We start from the raw sequence: 22,951 nt of genomic DNA, 5'->3' as shown, positions 1-22,951 counted from the left end.
TGCAGTGGCAATCAGCAGCTTTTCTTCTGAAGTCTTGATCTTCTTTTATAGTCCTCAGAGAAAGAGACGTTGTGAGGATAGAAGAGTCTTTTCTAAAAGTCATTGGTTACTTTTCAACGGATAGAAGTGTAGATCTTGGATAGTAAAGCACGTTACTTCCTTAGCCTGTAGCTTGTAGCTTGACATGATGGCGTGGAAGACACCTTTTCAATAGTACAGACATCTTGATAATTGTGAGTTATTGAGCAGACCGTTGTATTGAATCTTCTTGAGAAAGGTTCTTGATCTTATCTTCAATTGATGTACTTCTGATCTGAAGTATTAAGCTTGGAAGAGATCACTTTCTTTTCTTTATTCGTCTAATGATGTATTTGATGAGTAGTTCAAAAACTACGTTGTTATGATAGCATGAGAACATCAGAACAATAAGGAACAAAAAATTTTATTTCACAAATATTAGCAACAACCTTTCTGAAGTACGACACATGACTTCCTAGATTAAATATGTATCTAAAAAGATAACGGATTTGTGAGTGAGAATGAAATCACAAACAATACGAACAATGGTATTAGAATCTTTTCAGAATAGAATAATGTCTTCAGATAATAGTGCAACATTGTATATGAGGAACACGTCTTGATATCTGAACAAGAGTCATAACAACTAATCTATATTTTTGATCTTGAGACACTTGTAACTTCTGAAGCAGCAACTTGTTGAGAAAGTACACAAGAGATCCTCTTTCTAACTATCATTCATCATTTCATAGAACTACTCATGTTTCTTTAGAAGTGAAGTAGAGTAGTCTTTCTGACGATAACATATTTGATTATTCTTTAGACAACAGTCCTAAATCATACAAAACTTCTGATATGCACATTCAAGAGAACATTAGAAACAAAATTGTTTACATATAAAATATATGTGTTGTTATCATCAAAACTTTGAGATAAAGTACAGAACCAAATCTTGTTCTAACAAAACACAACTATGTCAACACACCCTCAACTTTTGCGGAGAAATGTTAGAAATAATAATAAAATATCAAAGTTTTCTATTTTAGATTTTATAAGATTTAGAGAATATCTTTTATAACCTATTGCTGTCAAGTTTGTAATGAGTCTCCTATATAATTAAACCTTGTATTCCTCATTTAATATGAAAACTAGTAAAGGACCCGTGCATTCGCACGGGTCGCGTAAAGTTGATAAATATTAAATAAATATTATATAATTATGATTTAAAAATGTATATTAATTTATACGAATTAACAGAAAAAAATTCAATGTTGATTGTCATACAAATATTAATTTAATTTATTAAGTTGTAGTAGTTGTCAGGATATATATATAAATTTATTAATTGCTATTAAACCAAATATATGGTAGAAAAACAGGTTTGTCACGTCGGGCATGCCTGTAATTTTTATAATTGTTTATAATTTTAATTTTACAATTTCTATTAACAAATATTATAAAATAAAATATATTATATACCAAAAAAACATATTGGTTTAATAATTTGATTAGATTTAATAAACTAAATAATATTATGTTTGTTAAATTTGTGCAGTAATTTAGAAGTTATATGCTATAGTAATTCAGAAGTTATTAAACATATGATCTCTAATATCTTTAAGTAAATATTTTGTCGGCCCGTCAGAAAAATAGGTTCGGCCCGTCGAGCATGGCTATAAATTTTATATGATTTTATCATCTAATATAAAAAAAATTTAAACACAGTTAAGGTGTATAAATAACAATGGTTGAAAAACTTAAAAGAAAATTTTTTGAAAAATTGAATGTGATAAGTAAATTATAAAAAATAAAATAAAATCGAATTTGGTAAGTAAATTAATTAATTTTTACGTGAGAAAATTTTAATCTCAATTTTAAACTGAAATCTTATCCTTCCATTTTTACGTGAGAAAAACTAATCCCAATTTTAAACTTTTATGTCCCTAATTGTAATTTAATTTCTTAATAATTTATAACTATTAAATACTTATAATTCAAAAATATTCTTTATGTCCTATTAAAAAAATGCTACATTCAAATCTTTTATTTTCATGAACTTAAAGAAAAGAGAAATACTGAATTGTGTTTTTCTATTTATTTATTTTTTTTAGAATGAAGAGATCGTGTTATATAGTACTCCCTCCGTCCTAAATTATAAGAGAAAATCACTTTTTAGATTCATTGAATAATTAATGTATCTGGTCTATATATAGACCAGATACATTAATTATTCAATGAATCTAAAAAGTGATTTTCTCTTATAATTTGGGACGGAGGGAGTAATTTAGAAGTCATTAAACATATGATCTCTAATATCTAATCAATTTAAGTAAATATTTTGTCGGCCCGTCAAAAAATATTTACGAATTAAAAGAAAAAAAACTTAAATGATGATTGTCATATAAATAATTGATCTTACCGAGCAGATCAGATGGCCGGCAACAAAGAAGGCTTGAAATCCGGAGTGGTTGAGAGGGAAAAAATGGTTGTACCTGCAAGGCATTTCGATGCCAAAGTAGGTATGTGATCAACAAGGTACAACAAAGTGAGAGGTTTTGGGGTTCAGAAAAGATTACCTTGCCCTCTAGGGTCAGAGGGCTATTTATTATTCCAAGCGGAATAGGCCTCACTTTGCAAGGCGCGAATCTAGGAGATGCGTGAGCTGGTTGCTACCGAGCACGAGGCTTCATCGTGCTCGGTAACGTCTAGCGTTTGCCCGGGGCGAACCAGGGGAGGTTGTCGCGCGCGCGTCCAGGGTGCCTTGGGCCGAAGGCTGGATTGGCCCAATTGAGGTGATTTGGCCGGTCCAGAACAGGAGCCCCCCAAGTCGTTGCTTCTGCTCGTAGGAGTGACGACTTTGAGGGCGCTGGGCAGAGGAGATCTTCCGAGGAAGCGGACCTGACATTTCCGAGGGAAATTGATCCTAAGCTTTCGAGGAGAAGAAAGGTCAGGTCGGGAGCTAGGAAGCGTGTCGCTTCAGAGTTGTCAGTTGGGGGACGTGTCGCATTTAATGCGTGATGATGGCTAGGCTACTCTTAGGTCACTAGGGTTAATGATGATCATTTCGTTTCCAGAGGTCATGTGCTCCACACATGATGTTTCTAGGCTCTTTATAAATACCTTGGGTTGCCATTTTCCCCAAATTTTTTAAACTCGCTTCCTTCGCTTTTCTCCTCCCGTCGCTGATTGTGTGCTCCGCCGCTAGCTTCACCGTCAACTTTCGTTCCTTCTTTCAGAATCCTCACTCATATGTTCTCTTTGTCCTTTGTCCTTAGTTTTTTATTCTTTGATTGTCCTAGAAATCGCTTGCATGTGGTTAGGGTGGGCTTTTAAAGGTGTTTTGAAGAGGGTTTGAAGGTTTGTTGGTGGTAGACGGTGGAGAGAGCTAGCTTCTCCACCGCTGGTGGTTGTAAACGACTGGATTGTTCATTTCGAGTTACCTTCTGATTCGTTGGCTTTATTGGGGGTTTGATCACTCATTAGTGCGTTCTTAGGTTTTTTTTCCGAAAAATGGATCATCGCGATGCAACATGGATATTTGACCTTCCCTTTGGGGCGAGTCTTTTTCTGCTCGGCGACTCTTTTCCTTGGGAAGGACAGGGTCGGGGGGCCATTCAGTACCCGGACTATTGGTGCGCCCTTTCACTTTGAACGGTGGTGGAAGGGTGGATTTGATCGTACTGTCGAATTCACTATTCTCCCCTGTTTTTCAGGTGAACATGGGCGATGCACGGCGTCTGTCTACGTCGGACTCGTCGTCCTCGACTCCCCCGGCTCAGCAGGGGTGCCTCTATCAGCTTGGGTGCTTCAGGAGGCGCTCGACATTGAGAGCCACTTCGTGGAGGAACGTTCGGATATCTTCTTGGAAATTGGGGGTCACGTGGATCCTGCCGGGGATGCGAACGGGAGTGGGTGGTCAGTTCTTATCCCCGACGAGGAGGATCGTATATGTGACGTGTATGCCCCTGACTTGATCCCGATGTACGAGGTGGTTTTCCGGGAGATGGGGTTTTGTGTGTCCTTTACTGAGTTTCAGATAGCCGTTTTCAATCACCTGGAGGTGGCTCCTGGGCAGCTCCACCCTAACGCGATTGTGTTTATCCGGGAGTTTGAGCTGACCTGCTCGCATTTAAAGATAGCGACGACTATCCCCTTGTTCTTTTATATCTTCTGGGTGCAGCGAAAAGTAGTTGACGGTCGTTCCGGGTGGGTGTCCCTGAAACAGTCCAAGAAAATCTTCAAGTCTTATTTGGATTCTCTGAAAAACTACAAGCCGCGTTTCTTTCTCATCCGTCCTCAGTCCGGGGAGGCCCGTGATAATGTATTTGCTCAGGTTTCGACCTTAGACGTTCATGGTCGCCCGGTTCTCAATGATATTGGGGATCCCGTTACTGCCCGAAGGCAGAAGTTTAGGTTTTTCTGGTCGTGGGAACATTTTGAGTACGGCACCGACCAATATATTACCAAGGTGTCCGATCTGGACGAGGATGCTCGGGCGGATTATGCCATCCTTCAAAAGTTTGCGCAGGGTCTCCCACCGATCGCGAAATTGGATCGCTCGGGGAGACCTGTGGTTGATGACGGTGGGGTCCCCATTACAGAGCCCGGTGTAATAAATATAAAGGATATGTTGGCTAGTGGGACTGACGAGGGTGCAACGGCCTATTTGGGTGTCTGTCCCTTCTTTCTTTATGGTTTTGTGTCTAAGTCTTCCTCTATAGTAATGATTTATGACGGGCTGAGTCTTAATGTGTTTTGTGTTTTCTTTTTTTTTAGAATCAATGGACAAGGCGCGCCATGATAGGATGCTCAAACAGGCGAGCAAAGTTAAAGCGGCCACGAAGAAGAGTGTAGGGCCTCGATTAGCTGTTGTGCAGAGGTCCCCGGCGACAGGTTTGGGCACTTCCTCTTCCTCTCCGGCTGCTGTCGAATCTCCGTTGCGGGCTTCTGATCAGGGCGAATCCCTGAGGTCGGTCATGGTTCTTCCTTCTCCTCTCCGCCAGCAGTCGGATCCAGATGCGTTGGTTCTTCACAAGCGGCAGCGGGTTGAGGCTGTGGATTCGACTCGGGAAGAAGTTGGTGATATCTTCACTCTGCCTTCGTGCTTTCTCCAGCCCCGGTTCTTCGAGGGAGGGAATTATCTGACTATTCCTCGGGCAGAGTCTCTCCATATGGAAGGTCTAGAGCCGTCTGTTCACCAGAGATTCCTGGTGCAGGATGCTTTCGCCGTGGTCAGGGTTCTCGAGCTTGCCACCATGTATGCCCGCTCGGCACATTTGTCGGTGGAAGCTGCGAGGAGCCTCGAGGAGGAAGTCAAGGTTAAGGCGTCCGCTCTGGAGAAGCGAGATCAGGAGTTGAAGGAGCAGGGTGAGGATTTGGCGGCCTTGAAGGCTCGGTTGAGTGCTAAAGAAGATGCTCTGGCGGATGTGCAAGGCCAGTATACTTTGCTCTACCGGACTCTGTATGGGATGATGCTGTCTTCCTCGGTGAATGAGGCTTCTCTTCGCCGATCTCTGGCTCCTGCTAAGGATGAGACGGAGGAGGAGAAAGCTCTCTCGACCCGGGAGGATTTGATTAAATACATTGGAGTTGTATGTATTGGCTTAGTCTTTAGGCGTGAGGGTTGTGACCAACGCTGACGGTTCTGAGACGGAGTGGGATGAGGACTGGTATCAGTACCTTCATTCGGAAGAGTTCGCACGTCGGGCAGAATGACGTGTTTTTCTTTGTTTAATGCGTGTATTTTGTAACTTTCGCGGATGATGAATAAAGTATTGTTGTTGTTGTAATTTTTGCTTGTATTTTTTGCTTAATTAGGAGATTTGCTCGACTGTAATGTATTGATCTCCAAGTGTGTGAAACTATGGTCGATGGTCGGGGGCAAGTTCCTGGAGAGGGTGAGTCTCAGGCCTCGTTGTGCTGAGTTCTGAACCTCATGGCGTGAACGGTCCCCTCGCGAGCGGGGTGTTTTGTCGTCATGGTACTTGTTTACGACGGGAATGCTCGGTATTCGTTCCCCCCCGAAGGACAAGGAGTCTGCTCGATTAGAAGAGCGGGCTTCTGTCTTTTTGTTTCATCGCGAGGTGTTCGGCGTGTACCCGGGCCGCACCTACGTTTAGCTGTAATACTGTTTGAGCTTTTCGGCGTTCTAAGGTCGAGCGAGGTCTTCTCCTTGTAAGTTTTCTAAATAGTACGCCCCGTTTTCGGTCCTTGCTTGGACACGATAGGGGCCTTCCCAGTTTGCGGCCAGTTTTCCCTCGCGGGAATCCTTGTGGTTTCTTTTGAGCACTAAGCTGTCTATCTCGAATTCCCGTTTGATGACCTTTGCGTCATGTCTTAGGGCAATTTTTTGTTTGAGTGAAGCTTCACGCAGAGCGGCTCTTGTCCGGATTTCTTCGACCAGGTCTAGATCTTCTCTAATTGCCTCGAGTTTGCCCTCTGTCTCGAGGGGTTCCTCGACGCGCCTAGTGGGCACGTGTACTTCGACGGGGATTAGGGCTTCTGTCCCGTATGTAAGTCGAAAGGGAGTCTCCCCGATAGTGGAATTTGGGGTGGTGCAGTAGGCCCAAAGGACGCTGTGTAGTTCCTCGACCCATCCTCTTTTGATTTTGTCCAGTCTTCTTTTGAGGCCCCTCAGGATTACTCTGTTAGCGGCTTAGGCTTGCCCGTCCGTCTGGGGTGTTCGACTGATACGAAGTGTTGCTTAGTTCCTAATTTTGTGTTGAACTCTTGGAAACGCCTGTCGGTGAACTGGGTGCCGTTGTGGGTGATGATGGCCAGGGGCACTCTGAACCGGGCGAGGATGTTTCTTTTGTAGAAACGTAGTACATTCAGAGATATGATTTTGGCCAATGGCTCGGCCTCGATCCATTTGGTGAAGTAGTCGACCGCGACTATGAGGTATTTATTCTGGTTTCTCCCGGTCACGAACGGGCCGAGGAGGTCCATGCCCCACCACGCGAATGGCCAGGGAGATGATAGAGACTTGAGTTCTTTGGGGGGGGTGAGAGGTGCATGTCCTTGAAGCATTGGCACTTGTCACATTTTTGACGTATTCTTTCGCGTCGTGCTGCATGGCGGGCCAGTAGTACCCTGCTCGGAGTGCTTTCCTGGCGAGGGATCTTCCTCCTAGGTGTTGGGAGTTGATTCCCTCGTGTATTTCTCGGAGTATGTGGGGGGTTGTGCCCTCATCGACGCATTTAGGGAGGGGAATGGAGAACCCTCGTCGATAGAGTCGATTTTCGACCAGGACGTATGAGCAAGCTCTTCTCCTAATTACAGAGGCTTCTTTAGGGTCGCTTGGCAGGAGATCGCTCGTTAGGTAGTTGTACACGGGGGTCATCCAGCAAGACGCGTCTCCGATCGTGCTCACGAACGTTAGCCCGGTCGAAGGTTTGGTGCTGGGTCTAGGTAGTATCTCTTGGATCACGAACTTATTGCCCCTTTTTTTCCTTGTGCTGGCAAGTTTTGATAGAACGTCTGCCCGAGAATTATGTTCCCTCGGGATATGCTTTACCCTGGCGCTTTTGAGTCGGGCCATCTTTTCGCGCACGAGGTTCAGGTATTCAGCGAGATGGTCGCTTTTGACTTGGTATTCACCCGAAACGTATGAAGCTACCAGTTGGGAATCGGTGAACACTTCGATCTCTTCGGCTTCAAGGTCGTTGGCGAAACGTAGTCCTGCGAGCAGTGCTTCATATTCCGCTTGGTTGTTGGAGGTTGGGAAAGAGAGCGATAGCGATACTTCAATTAATGTTCCTTCTCCATTTTCCAAGATGATACCTGATCCGCTTCCGGACGAGCTGGAAGCCCCATCTACATACAAGGTCCATTTACGAGCGTTGCAGGTCGCTGTTTCGGGGAAGGCCATTTCGGCTACGAAGTCCACAAGGACCTGTCCTTTAAGTGCTTTTCTTCCTTCATACTTTATGTCGAATTCTGAGAGTTCCAGGGACCAGCGGAGCATCCTTCCAGCCATGTCGGGGCGCCTTAGTAACTGCTTTATGGGTTGTTCGGTGCGCACGACTATGGTCTGCGCTAAGAAGTAGTGCCTCAGTCTTCTGGCCGCTGTGATCAGTGCAAGGGCGACTTTCTCGATCTGCTAGTACCTGATCTCGGGGCCTTGGAGCGCTTTGCTCGTGAAATAAACGGGCCTTTGGCCCTCCGGGGTTTCTCTGATGAAGGCGGCGCTGACGGCCTCGGTTGCGACGACAAGATAGAGATAGGGGATCTCCCCGGTCTCAGGCCTCGAGAGTACGGGTGGGAGTGAGAGGGCTTGCTTGAGATGGGAGAGGGCGCGTTCGCATTCGTCCGTCCACTCGAAAGTGGTTTCCTTACGGAGGAGTTTGAAAAGTTGGAGGGCATGTTGGGCTGATTTGGCTACGAATCTGGATAGCGACGTGAGCATGCCGTTCAGGGATTGGATGGATTTCTTAGAGTTTGGCATTGGGAAATCTGAAAAGGATCTACATTTGTCCGGGTTTGCTTCGATTCCTCTCTCTGTTAGGTAGAAACCGAGGAACTTGCCCGCTCGGACTCCGAAGGTGCATTTTTCGGGATTAAACCTCATCTTGTACTTTCGGGCCTGTTCGAAGACCTTTTTGAGGTGAACGGCATGATCGGTCTCCTCTAGGGATTTGACGATCATATCGTCCATATAGACTTCGAGCATATCGTCGATCTCCGCCCATAACACTTTGTTCATCATTCGCTGGTATGTTGCTCCGGCGTTTTTTAGACCAAAGAGCATTACGTTATAGTACAACATTGGAGAGCCAAGTAGTGTACTTGGCTTCCGATATGAATTTAGCCTCTAAGAGGTGCCTAACAGCTAATTTGGCCGCAGTCGTTTTCTCCGGGGACTGCTTTCTTCTCCTCTGGGCGACGGCCTTGACGCGGGATCGATCGTTAGGTGGTGGCATGCTACTCCCGGGTCAAGGCCGGGCATCTCAGCCGTGCTCTAGGCGAAGAGGTCGGCGTTCTCCCTGAGGCAAGCCTTGAGTTGTCTCTTGGCTAGTTCGGGCAGGTCTGTCCCGATCTTGACTCCTCTGGTCGGGTCGTCGCCGAGGGCTGTCAGCTCGAAGTCTCCGTCGGGGATTGGACGGAGACCTTCTTCTGATGTCTTCGCGTCTGCTTTCCTTTCGGATTGTTTACCGGGATCCGCGTTGGCTGCTGCTTTTTCTTGGGCGGCTGCTTTTATAGAACTGAGGCCCTTGGCGGAGGCTTCGAAACACCTTCTGGCCGCTTCGATGTCGTCGTTGAGCGTTGCGACTTGTCCTTTGGCCGTGTAGTACTTGAGTTTGAGCTGCACGGTTGAGGGGACTGCGATCAGTTTGGCCAGCGTCGGACGTCCCAAGATGCATTGGTAGATAGATGGGCAATCGATGACCAGGAACTAGACTTTGACGGCCCTTGCGGTTTCCGCCGACCCAATTGAAACGATAAGCTCAACGAATCCCCATGGTTTCGTCACAGTGCCGTTGAAACCTTGTAGGTCTGATCCTACGTAGGGGGTGAGGTGGATGTCATTCAGCTGCAATGCTTTGAATAGCTGGGAGTACATAATGTCCACCGAACTCCCTTGATCGACCAATATGCGACGCACGTCAAAGTTGGCCATTCGAGCCCGAATAAGGAGGGGAATGGTCGCGTTGGGTGCTCCGCCGGGTAGTTCCTCTCTGTAGAACGATATGGAGGATGAGCCTCCCTTGGCGAGGTCGACAGTAGCGACTTTGCTCGAACTTGCTGAAATTAGCTTGTCGAATTTCCGTTTCACGGATCCGACGGTGAGTTTGCCGAATCCTCCCCCGATATGACAATGCCGGAAGGGAAAATCTCCCATGGGCTGTGAGGAGAGGGGATGGAAGATACCCTAGCCCAATCAGGGAGGTATAAGTCCTCCGGTCTGGTGATGCTCATGGCCACTTGCATGGTGGGCGTATCTTCTGCTGGCTTTTCCTCGACGACCGGTTTGGCTTCCTTGGCAGCCTCTTGCTTCTTCGCATACTGCTTCAGGTGTCCTTCACGGATTAATATTTCTATTGCGTCTTTCAGGTGGATGCAGTCTTCGGTGTTATGCCCGTGGCCTTTGTGAAAATGGCAGAACTTTGATTTGTCGATGTTTGGTCGTGCAGGCATGGACTTTGGGAAGCGGACTTTGCCCGTTTGGAATTCTGCGTTCGCGCATTCGTTCAAAATGCGTTCCCTGGATGCATTCAGCGGGGTGTACTCCCGAAACTTTCCTGCTGGTGCTTTGTAGTCTTTAGGATCTCGACCTTTATCTTCTTTCTTCTTATCGGATCCTCGGCGAGAGTCGTGTTGATGGGCACCTTTAGTATTCTCTTCCTGTCTTGAGTTGCGGACTGCGTGAGCCGCTTATTCTTCCTCGTATTGTATCTATGCTTGGGCCTTGAGGAAGAATCCGTCCAGAGTGGCGGGCGTCTAGATCCCGACGGCTTTGGCGAAATCTGAACGTGGCCGGAGGCCCCGCTCGAGTAAGAACTTCTTCATGTGGGCGGTTGTGGACACTTGCACGGCCTCTTTGTTGAACCTTTCTATGTAGGCCCGGAGGGATTCTTCTTTTCCTTGGATGATGGCTTCTAGGGAGGCTTTCGACTTTGGATGTCTTCGGGAGGCTGTGAAGTGTCTAGAGAAAAGTTTTCCGAGCACTTTCCATGAAGTGATGGATTCATCAGGCAAACTCTTGTACCACGTCATGGCTCCTTTGCGTAGAGTGGTCGGGAACAAACGACACTTGATTGCGCCCGGCACCCCTCTGTAATCTAGGAGGGCGTCGATGTTTTCGATGTGCTCGTCTGGGTCGGTGGTCCCATCATATGTACCTAGTGGCGGGGGCTTTTCAAGACCGACCGGTAGGGGTGCTTCCAAGATTGCGTGGGATAGAGGGCCCTGACGCTCCTCTTCTTCGTCGTTGGCGGAAGGAGTCGAGGACCGGCTGCAACTCCGTCTGTGTCGCCTACGGTTGTCGCCGTGCTTCGCAGGAGGTGACCTGGATTTTTTTTTGGTCGAGGAGAGGGTGAGCGGTGTCGGGAGCGGTGATCGCTTGACCCTTTCTTGGAAGCAGGGTCCGCGTTTTCCCTGGGGGAGGGTGAACGAGGGCATTTCCTAGGGACCATGTCGCGTTGGGAGCGCATTTTGTGGCCAGGGGGAGTCTTTGAGCGACGCTTTCGCTCGAGTGCCTCGATCTTGTCGTTCTGCTGCTGGATAAGGGCGTTTGTCTGCGCAAGGGCGGCCAGAACGACGGTCATGGTTTGATCCTGGGGAGCTGGACCTTTGGAAGAGAAAGGGTTCTCCAGAACCTCTTTTTGGCTGTCTTTGTCGCCGCTGTCCCCGAGGTGATGGAGGGTATTGTCTCGGGAATCCTTCGGGGAATGAGATGTCGTGACGCCGTCCCGAGGAATGGTGTTTCTTTGTGGAGGAATGACGACAGAGATGTCGTTCTTATTGAGTATTGTAGCGTCTAAGGAAGAGGAGTCTTTGTTACTGCCAGCCATGGATGATGGTTGAGTTAGAGATTTGGTTTTTGGATTCTTGCAGGAGGCAAGAACATATCAAGAAATGCAAGAAGAGAAATGGGGAAGTTGGATGTTTCCACAGACGGCGCCACTGATCTTACCGAGCAGATCAGATGGCCGGCAACAAAGAAGGCTTGAAATCCGGAGCGGTTGAGAGGGAAAAAATGGTTGTACCTGCAAGGCACTCCGATGCCAAAGTAAGTATGTGATCAACAAGGTACAACAAAGTGAGAGGTTTTGGGGGTCAGAAAAGATTACCTTGCCATATGGAGTCAGAGGGCTATTTATAGAGTTATTCCAAGCGGAATAGGCCCCACTTTGCAAGGCGCGAATCTAGCCAATACGTGAGCTGGTTGCTATCGAGCACGAGGTTTCATCGTGCTCGGTTACGTCTAGCGTTTGCCCGAGACGGACCGGGGGAGGTTGTCCTGCGCGCGTTCAGGGTGCCTTGGGCCGAAGGCTGGATTGGCCCAATTGAGGTGATTGGGCCGGTTCAGAACAAATATCTTAAATGATGATTGTCATATAAATATCTTCCATTTATCTTAATAAAAATATTTGGATCATAAAAAAGTTTTCTAAAATTTTTTTCTGAACTATTACCATAAATATTTTTGTAGAAAATGTATAAAATAGACCTCTAATTTAATATATAATAAAATAAATTGAATGGAAAGAATATATTGATTAATGAAATCAAAAAGATACGACACAAAAAGATTTCATTATATTTAATAGAATATAAATGATTTTTTTACGGTTGTTATGACTAGAGCTGTCAATATGGGCTACCCGGCCCATATGGGCCGACCTATATGGGCTTCGGGCTTTTTAGGGCCGGGCCCAAAAAACCCATTTTTAAATGGGCTCTAATTTTACTACCCAGGCCCGGCCCTATATGGGCTGCGGGCTACCCGGCCCTAAATGGGCTTCGGCCCTAAACGGGCCCATTTCTATAAAAAATTAAAATTTTCTCCTTATTTTTGTAAGTAACCATATAATTGCATGCAAGAATACATTTTATATATATATATATATATATATATATATATATATATATATATATATATATATATATATATATATATATATAAAATTTTATATTCAAAATTATAATTTCTAAATAATCCATATAAGTTAATATTTAAAATGTAAAACAACACATTAACTTAATTTAAATTATCCAAAATACATCACAAATTATATAATGTAGCACAAATAATTAAATAACTTGTTCCAACAAATTTTAAGTTATAAATATTCATGACAATTATAATTTTATAATAATTATAACAAGAAAATGTTATAAATTTTTATAATAATTATAATTAGGAAAGGATAAATTTTAATTATATTAAAAATATTTAATTTTTTCGGGCCGGTGGGCTACCCATGGCCCATACGAGCCGGCCCATATTTTTTAGGGCTTTTTAGGGCCGGGCTAAAAAAGGCACGAATGTAAATGGGCTCGAAAAATGAGGCCCAGGCCCTAAAATTTTTCGGGCCAAATGGGCCGACCCATCATGGGTTTCGGCCCATTTTGACAGCTCTAGTTATGACACACAAAAAGTTAAAATAATTATTTTATTAATCTAATTGGGATATTTATTATTAACACACATTTATCATAACAAAATAAAAATAAAAGACATAAAAATAACTGTTTAATCACATTAATTGGAACATAATAAAAATAAATATTAATCATTTAATATAATAAAGCAAAAGGAGTATTTTAGCAAGTTTGTCAAATGTCACTCCCTTATGCATTCTATTTATAGTAAATTTTATTACTTCTTTATTTATTTATTTATTTTATTATTTTTATTTAATTATTTAGTTATATTTACTTAATTATTTATATAACAAAAATTATTTGAAACACGTGAAGTTGTTAGTATTAGTTTCACTATTGGAAATCTCAATAATCCCTTATCAATAGTGAAATCTCAACAATCCCTTATCAATGATACTTTGTTTTTATTTTTCACGTTGAAATAAGGAGTGATTGGACCATTGGAAAGATGAAACATCGCTCATTCTGTTTTGATTCTCACGCTCATTCTGTTTTGATTCAAAAATTAATCAATGCAAAATCTGCCCAAATTCACTCATTCCTCGTGCTATAAAACCATACCTTCACTTCCTTGAAGTCATCTACAATTCTCATAACAAATCTCTGCTAAAATCCTCCACCATAAACCCTCTTTTAGTTATTGCAGGAAACCTCACCACAACACCGTCAATCACTTCCTTTTTGTTTCCTTCGATTTTGTTGTCTTATTTTAATTTTTGCATCCGCATCAAGCATGTAATTGTAACAGTAACATTCGATTTTGTTCTGTTATTTTAATTTTTGCATCCACAATATAATTGTAACAATAAAATTATATAATGGATTGGGGTTAGGGTTTACGGGTTGAGGCTACTTTACTTATGTTTTGATAGAGGATTTTTTTTAATTGGTATAAAATCAAAAAAAAAATTATTAATTTTTTTATTATGTTTCAATTAATCTAATTTAACAATTATTTTATGGGAAATTGTCCATTATCAACTTAATAGGAAATTTATAAAATAAAATTTGATGGAAAATTTTAATTATTTGGAGGGAGAATATTTATAATGATTTTCCTCTAATTTATAAAATAAAATTTGATGGAAAATTTTAATTATTTGGAGAGAGAATATTTATAATGATTTTCCTCTAATTTTTATCACACAAACCATTTTCAATGTATCTTTTGGCATTCTATCAATTATGACAATATTTAAATATTAATGAATTGTTATTTAAAATATGTTATAAAAATTAAAAGAATAATTAAAATAAGATTAATATAACAAAAAGAAAGTTCTCTTTCTTCTTTTTAACACATTTTCTTAATCCGTATGAGAAGTTCAATTGCCACAAATAATATAAAACGGATTGAATAATAAATAATTTTAATAATTAATTTTAATATTGAAGCAGCATATTAGTTATTTATTTAGTAAAATATTTTTCTATGATTTATTATTTATTATAAAAAATCATAAGATAATTTAATTTCAAATTTATATAACTTATTAAAAAAAAGGTCTTAAGTGTGATTTGTAACATTCTGATTTTAAATTTAAATTCCTGATTTTAAATTTAAATCCCATTAATAAGGAAACATTAAATAGAAAAAATGAATGGGGTTGAAAAATATCAATAATTTTTAAGAACAATAATGAACGACAAAATAATATCAATAATTTTTAAGAACAATAATGAACGACAAAATAATATCAATAATTTTTAAGAACAATAATGAACGACAAAATAATATCAATAATTTTTAAGAACAATAATGAACGACAAAATAGAAAAAATTGTAATTTTGAGAATCATAAAATAAAATAATATTAGACTATAAATTGGAGTTGATGTATTTGCATCAGAGAAAGTTTTTGTTATGGTAAGAGAAGAAATAAACTTTTTTTTATTAACCATTTTTCGTGTAAAAGTCATAATTATTTGTCCGGTCATATAAAAAAACGTTTACGGCAGTAATAATGATGAAGTCAATTTTATTTTTTTAATTTAAATAGTAGATAATAGAATGAAAAACATAAAAATAAATCAATATATATTAAAAACACATAATACATTTATTTAAGGAAATATATTATTAGTTTTAACGTTAATGTTTTATTAACTTTGACAATAGTAATTTTATAATTAGTATTAAACAAAAAAATACTGATTAATAGAATTAAAAATATATGATACAAAAAGATATCATTTTATTTAATACAAACTAAATAATTTTTTTTACGATTGTTATGATACACAAAAAATAACTAAAAAAGATATTAATAATTATTTTATTAGCTTTTTTTAACGAAAGTTTACCAATTATATATAAAAAATCTGAATTTAATTGTGTTACATTGAACTCAAAGGGAAAAGATTTAAAAAATAACGTGGAGATTCTACGGTGCATGAGTCCTCTAAAATGGTAACATTTATAATAAAAGTTTATATAATATTTGTTTTAACAAAAAATGTAAGATAATATGATGTATAGAAATCACAACTTTCTTATGAAAAAAAATAAATGGATAATTATATATTTAATTTATTTTATTATTTTATTATGTATTAATTATTTATAAGAAAGATGAATAAATGTAAATGTATAATATATGAATTTTATATTCATATGATATTTTTGTTAATGTAAATTCATACTATATGAATCTTATGTACCTTTGTAAAAAACAATTCTTAATTTTATAACTTGAGTCAATAAGTAAAAATTATTTTTGATATTTGAAAAATTCTATCTCAAAAGTCAATATTTTTGGAAAATAAATGAATTATCAAATATTTTTTATTGAATGTTTAAAATGAGAGAAAATATTTGTATTATATATAAAATTTTATTGAATCTTTTTATCCCGTACTTCGCACGGAGACGATTCAAAGTCGTGAGTATACTAATCATTATATAGTTATTTTGAATTTCGTTATAATCTTACGGATCGAAATCAATCATACTAAATTTAAACCCGTGCCTCGCACGGGTATACACACTAGTAATAATAAATATTGATAATAATTAATAATAATAATTATTAAAATTTTAATACTAAAATTAGTACAAAAATTGAAATCATAAATGTAATGAGAAGGTATCTACTACAGTCTCCCTAAAAAATATATTTTTCGGCTCGTTAAGGTTGGAACAAACAACGAAATAAATTTTTGATTAATTACGTTATGTTAGGTAACGACAATTAATATAAGGATGAATTATTGTGGATTTTGACTATGAAGTATAATAATGAAATATATTAATGGGAATACATGTATTAAAAAATAAAAAAATCTTTTTCTTTTTATTATTTTAAATTGGAATACATGTATAAAAAAATTAACAATATTCAGCTTCAAGCCTCAAAGAAACTAAGGAAAAATTAGGGGACTTTACGTCTTCTAAGGAAAAATGATAATGATAAATGGACATTGCAACTAATGTTTTTATAAAGATAGGAACTAAATTTTGGGAAAATCAATGGTCCATAATCATAATAAAATATGTAAATTATAGTTTAATTATTTTGGATTTTGAATACGGAGAGTCATTGTTGAAATAATCAAATACATTAATTGGAATATATGTATTAAAAAATTTCATTTACATTTTGAATACATGTATGAATTACGTTCATCAAATACATTAATTGGAATACAATATTAGTCCCTCTTTTACCTTGATATATGGAAATTTTACCTTAATGTAACACCCTGGATTTCCGCTTACCCCGCAGGGCTTCCGGCCTACCAAGCATGTCACCAGCTTAATCAATAATCCCCCTAGGTCCGCTTACCGGCTGCCCAGGAAATATTAAATGATAATGATAAATGGACATTGCAACTAATGTTTTTATAAAGATAGGAACTAAATTTTGGGAAAATCAATGGTCCATAATCATAATAAAATATGTAAATTATAGTTTAATTATTTTGGATTTTGAATACGGAGAGTCATTGTTGAAATAATCAAATACATTAATTGGAATATATGTATTAAAAAATTTCATTTACATTTTGAATACATGTATGAATTACGTTCATCAAATACATTAATTGGAATACAATATTAGTCCCTCTTTTACCTTGATATATGGAAATTTTACCTTAATGTAACACCCTGGATTTCCGCTTACCCCGCAGGGCTTCCGGCCTACCAAGCATGTCACCAGCTTAATCAATAATCCCCCTAGGTCCGCTTACCGGCTGCCCAGGAAATATTGTTTTTGCCTCCCGCAGGAATCGAACCATGTACCTAGGGGTTAAGTACATATTCATAACAATTCCTGCTACCAATTGAGCTAGTAGCTCAAGTGGTAGCAGGAATTGCTATGAATATGTACTTAACCCCTAGGTACATGGTTCGATTCCTGCGGGAGGCAAAAACAATATTTCCTGGGCAGCCGGTAAGCGGACCTAGGGGGAGTATTGATTAAGCTGGTGACATGCTTGGTAGGCCGGAAGCCCTGCGGGGTAAGCGGAAATCCAGGGTGTATAATGTTTCTTATTTTGAAAATTAATTGAAATTTAGTAAAAAATTACAATTAAGGAAATTATACCAAGGCCATTATAATTAAGGGTATAATATTGTATTAAATTTGACAATAATACTAATATGATATTATATTTAATTGTATAAAAAAAATTATATTATCTCATACAATAAAAAATTATATATTATTGTGAAATTACATTAGCCTTTAAAATTATTTACTACCAAAGATATTTGAAGATAAAAAATTGAATGATAATAAAATATATTAAATTAATTGTTTGCTGTTTCTTAGGAGTAATTATCCAAATTTTACCGACATGATAATAATCACCAAATTTCATAACCTAAAACCCATTTGCATATTGGATAATAAATTACTAATTTATTAATCATATCAATATTTTTTATTATTTATTAAGAGAAATAATAAAACCTTTTGAGAACTTGTGGATAAATCAGTCTCAAGAAATATCATTTTATTTAATCAAATTTAATATTTAATACAAATTTAATAATTTAATAATTATATACTAAAACAATAAGAATTACTAATTTATTAGTCATATAAATATTTTTTATTTATTAACTGAAAGAAGTTGTATGCAAAAAGAACCGCTCAAAAATCTTGAAATTCAAAAAAGTTGTAAACTATTTTTTTCACAAATATCATCTAATTAAATATAGTTATAGTTAGAGAATAAAATAATTGTGAGATATTTATCTTTTTTATTTAAATAAATCATAAGCTTTATTTTAGTTTCTTCCTTTTTATTAATCTTTTCTAAAAATCTAAAAAATTACAAAATATCTTTTATTTCAAAATAAAAAGAATGAATTTCTAAGAAAAATACTACCATTAATTAGTATGAAGTGAATAATTTGTATGAATTTATTAGTGGTAAAAAAACATGAATATATTAAAGTTTCAAATAATTGTAGTGAAATTATTTTGTAAAATATAATTGTAGTCAAATTATTTATTAGTGGTACAAAAACATTAACAGAGACATTAATAAAAAATGTTTGATTTCAAATATGATATAGTTATATACACAAATTTTTTAAACTCAATTATTCTTCTTTACAGATAAGAAGCCGTTTCACTCCTTTCTTGTTTCTCTCTAACATTAATTTCTATTATTACTAAAAAAAATTAATTTCTATTATTCCCAATAAGCTGTAATTAATGAGAAAGATTAGGTCAAATTAACTCTCTCCACTTACGACAGTTGTTTCACTCCTTCCTTGTTGAGAAATACTTGCATAGATACGAACCTAAACCCATATTTTTAGGCACAACCAATAAAAAGAGAGAGAATATAAATTTATTTAAATTTTAATTTTGTTTTTAATTGGCATCATGGGGGATGGTTGAGATAAAAGAGGAGTGAGACAATTTTACTTTTAATTTTTAATTAATAAAAAAATGTGATTGGTTGTGTGTAAGTACAGGTGTTATGGTTGTGTCTATGTAAGTATTTTACTGCATCATATTACACGCTCAACACTTTCCTCTCCTTCTTCACGCTTCCTTTCTCTTTCTCAAAGAGGTTCATTCTTCTTTTGCTTCAGTTAGTTTCTCACCCTTCATCTCAACATGTCTGTATCGTAAACAACAACTATTTGTTCTTCTCACAACCAAACAACAACAATTAACAACAAAGGCTTAATGATCATAAAATTGTGTTGTACTCCAGCAATTCTGCACATTTGCACACCAGACCAAAGAAAATCCAAACAAATTGAAATTTTCGATCATAATTACATTACATGTTAAGAAGTAACTACTTATGTTAAATTGAAATTTCGCCATTTTAAGACTTCTTTATAAATCACAAATTTACCTTCCATGAAGAATCATAAGACAAACCTCATAAAGCATGATAATGTTGGTGAGAATCTTCTACAACATTTTATCAAACAGATGGTGTACCTATACAAAACATGAAAAATAGAAAATAAGAGCATTGGAAGAGAAGATGAATGGAAATGAATGAAAAGGCATACATCAGTTCAAATCAGAAAAAGAAAGTTGACAACGCTCATCGTCGCCGTCGTTTCATCTTTCAGCCAAATCCTCCAACGGACAAAAATGAAACAAATATGAGATGAAATTAACAGAAACGAAAGTGACGAACAAAAAAGATAGGATTTTTGAAGATTAAAAATATCATTCACAAAAAAAAAAAACTAACAAATTAAAGGTGAAAAGTCGACAACGCTCATCGTCGTCGTTTCATCTTTCAGCCAAATCCTCCAACTGCAAAAAAAATAGTACAAAAATGAAACAAATATGAGATGAAATTAACAAAAACGAAAGTGACGAACAAAAAAGATAGGATTTTTAAAGATTATCGAACCATGGTCAAGGGTTTGATGAAATAATCAAATGAGACTCAAGTATATGAAAGAAACAAATAAATCAACGATTAGAGGAACGATTAACCAAATACATGAATAGATTGAAGAAGAATATGATTATAATCAGTATTGGTGACTGTAATACGTATTCCAAAGTCTATTTTATTGATTTGGGTGAGAGTATGAAGTAATGTCATTATGAAAGGTTAAGTAATAATTAGGGTTAATGTAATGACATTTGAGTATCTTAAAATCACTCTCAAAATGGTTTTCATAAGGTTAATTAAGTAATTTTTTATGTAATCAATTTTATTATATTAATTATAAGTAGTTTAATATACAAGATCTTTCGTCAGATTTTATCTTAACAACTATCTCTCTCTCTAATACCAATTTTAACACCAATTATTTTGAACACCCCTACATAGTGAAGTTACCATTTAATTTCAACACAAGAAATTTTAATGACGTGAGATTGTTCAAGTTTTTAGATTTTATGTAGTATTGTAGAATTAGCAAATTAAGAACTCAATTTGACACAAGGTAGAATCAAGTTGTGGTTAGTCCTTATCATATTTGGAAGAGATGACATTAGTTAAGTGAACAGAGGGAACAATCCCCTTTTCTGAAAGTGGCAAAACATCATCAGTTACTTTGAAAATTGAATTAGGCCAAGACAAGTGCAATATTCTAAACCAAAACCCCATGTATCCATAAGAAAGAAGAAAAAAGAAGCAACTCAAAGCAATACATACACTACAAAATACTAGGTGGCAAGGTAAGGAAAGAGGGGATTATCAAAATTGCTTTTACAAATACACAAGTGTATCATAAGATATAATATAATCAGCTATCACGAGTATCCCTGTATTGCAAACTATTTATCTGCCCCGCTTGCAGACGCCGGTGCCGTCTTAACTATGCTTAGATAACCACCGTCCTTAGTAGCTCCAGTCGCTGCTTTAATCTCATTGCAATGGTTAATGAATTTGCTCACCTCCTGGTTTAACCAAAATTGAATCCAAATTTAATAAAAATATATACTTCAATATCTCTAGTAAGCATAGTGTCACAAAAGATAAAGATAAGTTATTTCATGAACTAAACTACAATCCTTGAATAAGTTGCTTCTAAAAGCTACCATAAGTACCATATTATACTAAGGCAAAAACTTACATCTAAACCATAATCAACTTATTTATATAAGGTTTTCAAAACCTTGTAGAAAATGCTTACAAGCTATGCCATAAGATAAGCCAAAAAAAATGACCAGTAAATATAAAACACTACATATAAGCTGTACAAATACCATATAAACACCTCATAAGCTGTATAATCAGCTAGTAAACATTGTATAAACACTAAACAAACATTGTATAAACACTAAACAAACATCGTATAAACACTAAACAAACATCGTATAAACACTAAACACGAGTTATCCAAAAGAAAATTATAAAAATAAGTGCATGACAGCTTACGAACATAGCATAAACTATTTTCTTCCTAATCTTCCAAATACTTTACAAAAGTGTGCTTTTCTCATAAGTAGTAAACTTCAATAGACTCTTCTAAACGCCCAGGGTGAAAGTAAATTCATACAAATGACCAAACACAATCAACATATGCTGCATTTGGATTGGCTCATGAATCGCCTCAGGTTATCTACCCGCATATAAACTCTTGGCAGGATGTTTAACAGAGCTTACAAAATCAAAATCAGTTTATATTATTGGACATGCTCACAAACTGTTTTTATTTATATAGAAACATATAACCATGTTATCTTTTTCACTATAGAAACAGTTTATGAGCTTACTTGATAAGCTCTTATCCTATAAAATCTTAATTAATCAGTTTAATTACAGATAATCATAATTTACTACTCAAATTTCACAGCTTCAAATACCCAAATCAGAACTGAAAATTGAACCCACCAAACACAAGAAAAAAAACACGAAAAAAGCTAAGAACTTACACGATCAGCATCCATATCCTTTGTAACCTTAGATGGCTTTATGAATCTCTTCCCTAGAGAGAAAAGGTTATAAATTGTTACAAAAGATTATACGGAAAATTTAAGAAAAAAAAAAAGTGGGAAGAGAAAGTACCCTTGCGAGTCTGAGGAACTTTGCCATGACGATTAGCGGGAATCGATTTCTTCTTACTTTGCCCCTTGAAAAGTTTCGATTTCTGCGTCATTGTTCTCTGCTTCTGATTGAAAGAGCTAGGGTTTAGGGTTTTGATTTTTATGTTTCGATTTGGATGAAGATCTGATACATTTGAAAACACAGTAGCAACTAGCTGTTTCCTATTGGGCTTTCATTGTTTGGGATTAGTTGCCCATCACACCATATCACATTGAGATCACACCCCTCCAAGAATTTCTTTTTACAACTGGAGGGTTAAAAAAACCTCTGAAAACTCTAAAATGTTTTTTTGAAGATGCATCTCCGAACGCATTTCAAATCAAATTTTAAGGCGTTTTAAAAATACATCTCCGAAAATACCCTATTTACATTTAATCGTTAAATTTAAAAATTCAAGGATATTTTCAAAGATGTATTTTTGAAATAATTCAGTATATACCACCTTCTTGCATGAACTATTTCATTCTTCTCTTTTCACCCCATAACCAAAACCCTCTAAAAAACCTCCATCTATGCTCAATCCATTTTTTGTCTTCAAATCTAGTTTCAAGTGTTTTATCATGTCAAAGAGAGCATAAAAAACTATAATTACAGGTAAATTTTCACTATGTCGTCCCTCATTTCCTTGCATTGGAGCTATTTTTTGGATCAAAATACTACGTCACTTCGCAAATGTACTTCCGAAACTCACCTAAATTATTTCGGAAGTGCATTTCCAAAACTGTCTGTTACAGAAGCAAAATTCTTAACAGGTTTTATATTTTTGCCCGTTTCAGATATGGTGCACCCCGACATATTTCCCAAAGCTGTTTCGGCCAAGGTGAATCAT

The 22,951-nt window shown here is 37.4% G+C and overlaps 1 protein-coding gene across 1 annotated transcript; it reads right to left on the bottom strand.

Moving 5' to 3' along the window:
- Window positions 1-20,694: 20,694 nt before the first annotated feature.
- On the bottom strand, window positions 20,695-22,240 carry LOC131606607 (uncharacterized). Its single transcript, XM_058878805.1, has 3 exons — window positions 22,084-22,240; window positions 21,951-22,003; window positions 20,695-20,972 (listed from the first exon to the last, which is right to left on the bottom strand). The coding sequence occupies exons 1-3, from the start codon at window positions 22,172-22,174 to the stop codon at window positions 20,850-20,852; spliced, it is 267 nt and encodes an 88-aa protein (XP_058734788.1). The 5' UTR covers window positions 22,175-22,240; the 3' UTR covers window positions 20,695-20,849.
- Between the last annotated feature and the right edge of the window lie 711 nt (window positions 22,241-22,951).

The sequence above is a fragment of the Vicia villosa genome, linkage group LG5 (assembly GCF_029867415.1).
Source record: "Vicia villosa cultivar HV-30 ecotype Madison, WI linkage group LG5, Vvil1.0, whole genome shotgun sequence".
Lineage (NCBI taxonomy): Eukaryota > Viridiplantae > Streptophyta > Magnoliopsida > Fabales > Fabaceae > Vicia > Vicia villosa.
Note: the sequence above shows the minus strand (reverse complement) of the source record. Positions and strands in the feature narration are given on the sequence as shown.

Coding starts and splice junctions, on each gene's coding strand:
- LOC131606607 (XM_058878805.1), bottom strand. CDS start 22,174: ATGACGCAGAAATCGAAACTTTTCAAGGGGCAAAGTAAGAAGAAATCG. Junction 22,004..22,083: donor AGTTCCTCAGACTCGCAAGG/GTACTTTCTCTT, acceptor TTTTCTCTCTAG/GGAAGAGATTCATAAAGCCA. Junction 20,973..21,950: donor AGGATATGGATGCTGATCGT/GTAAGTTCTTAG, acceptor TGGTTAAACCAG/GAGGTGAGCAAATTCATTAA.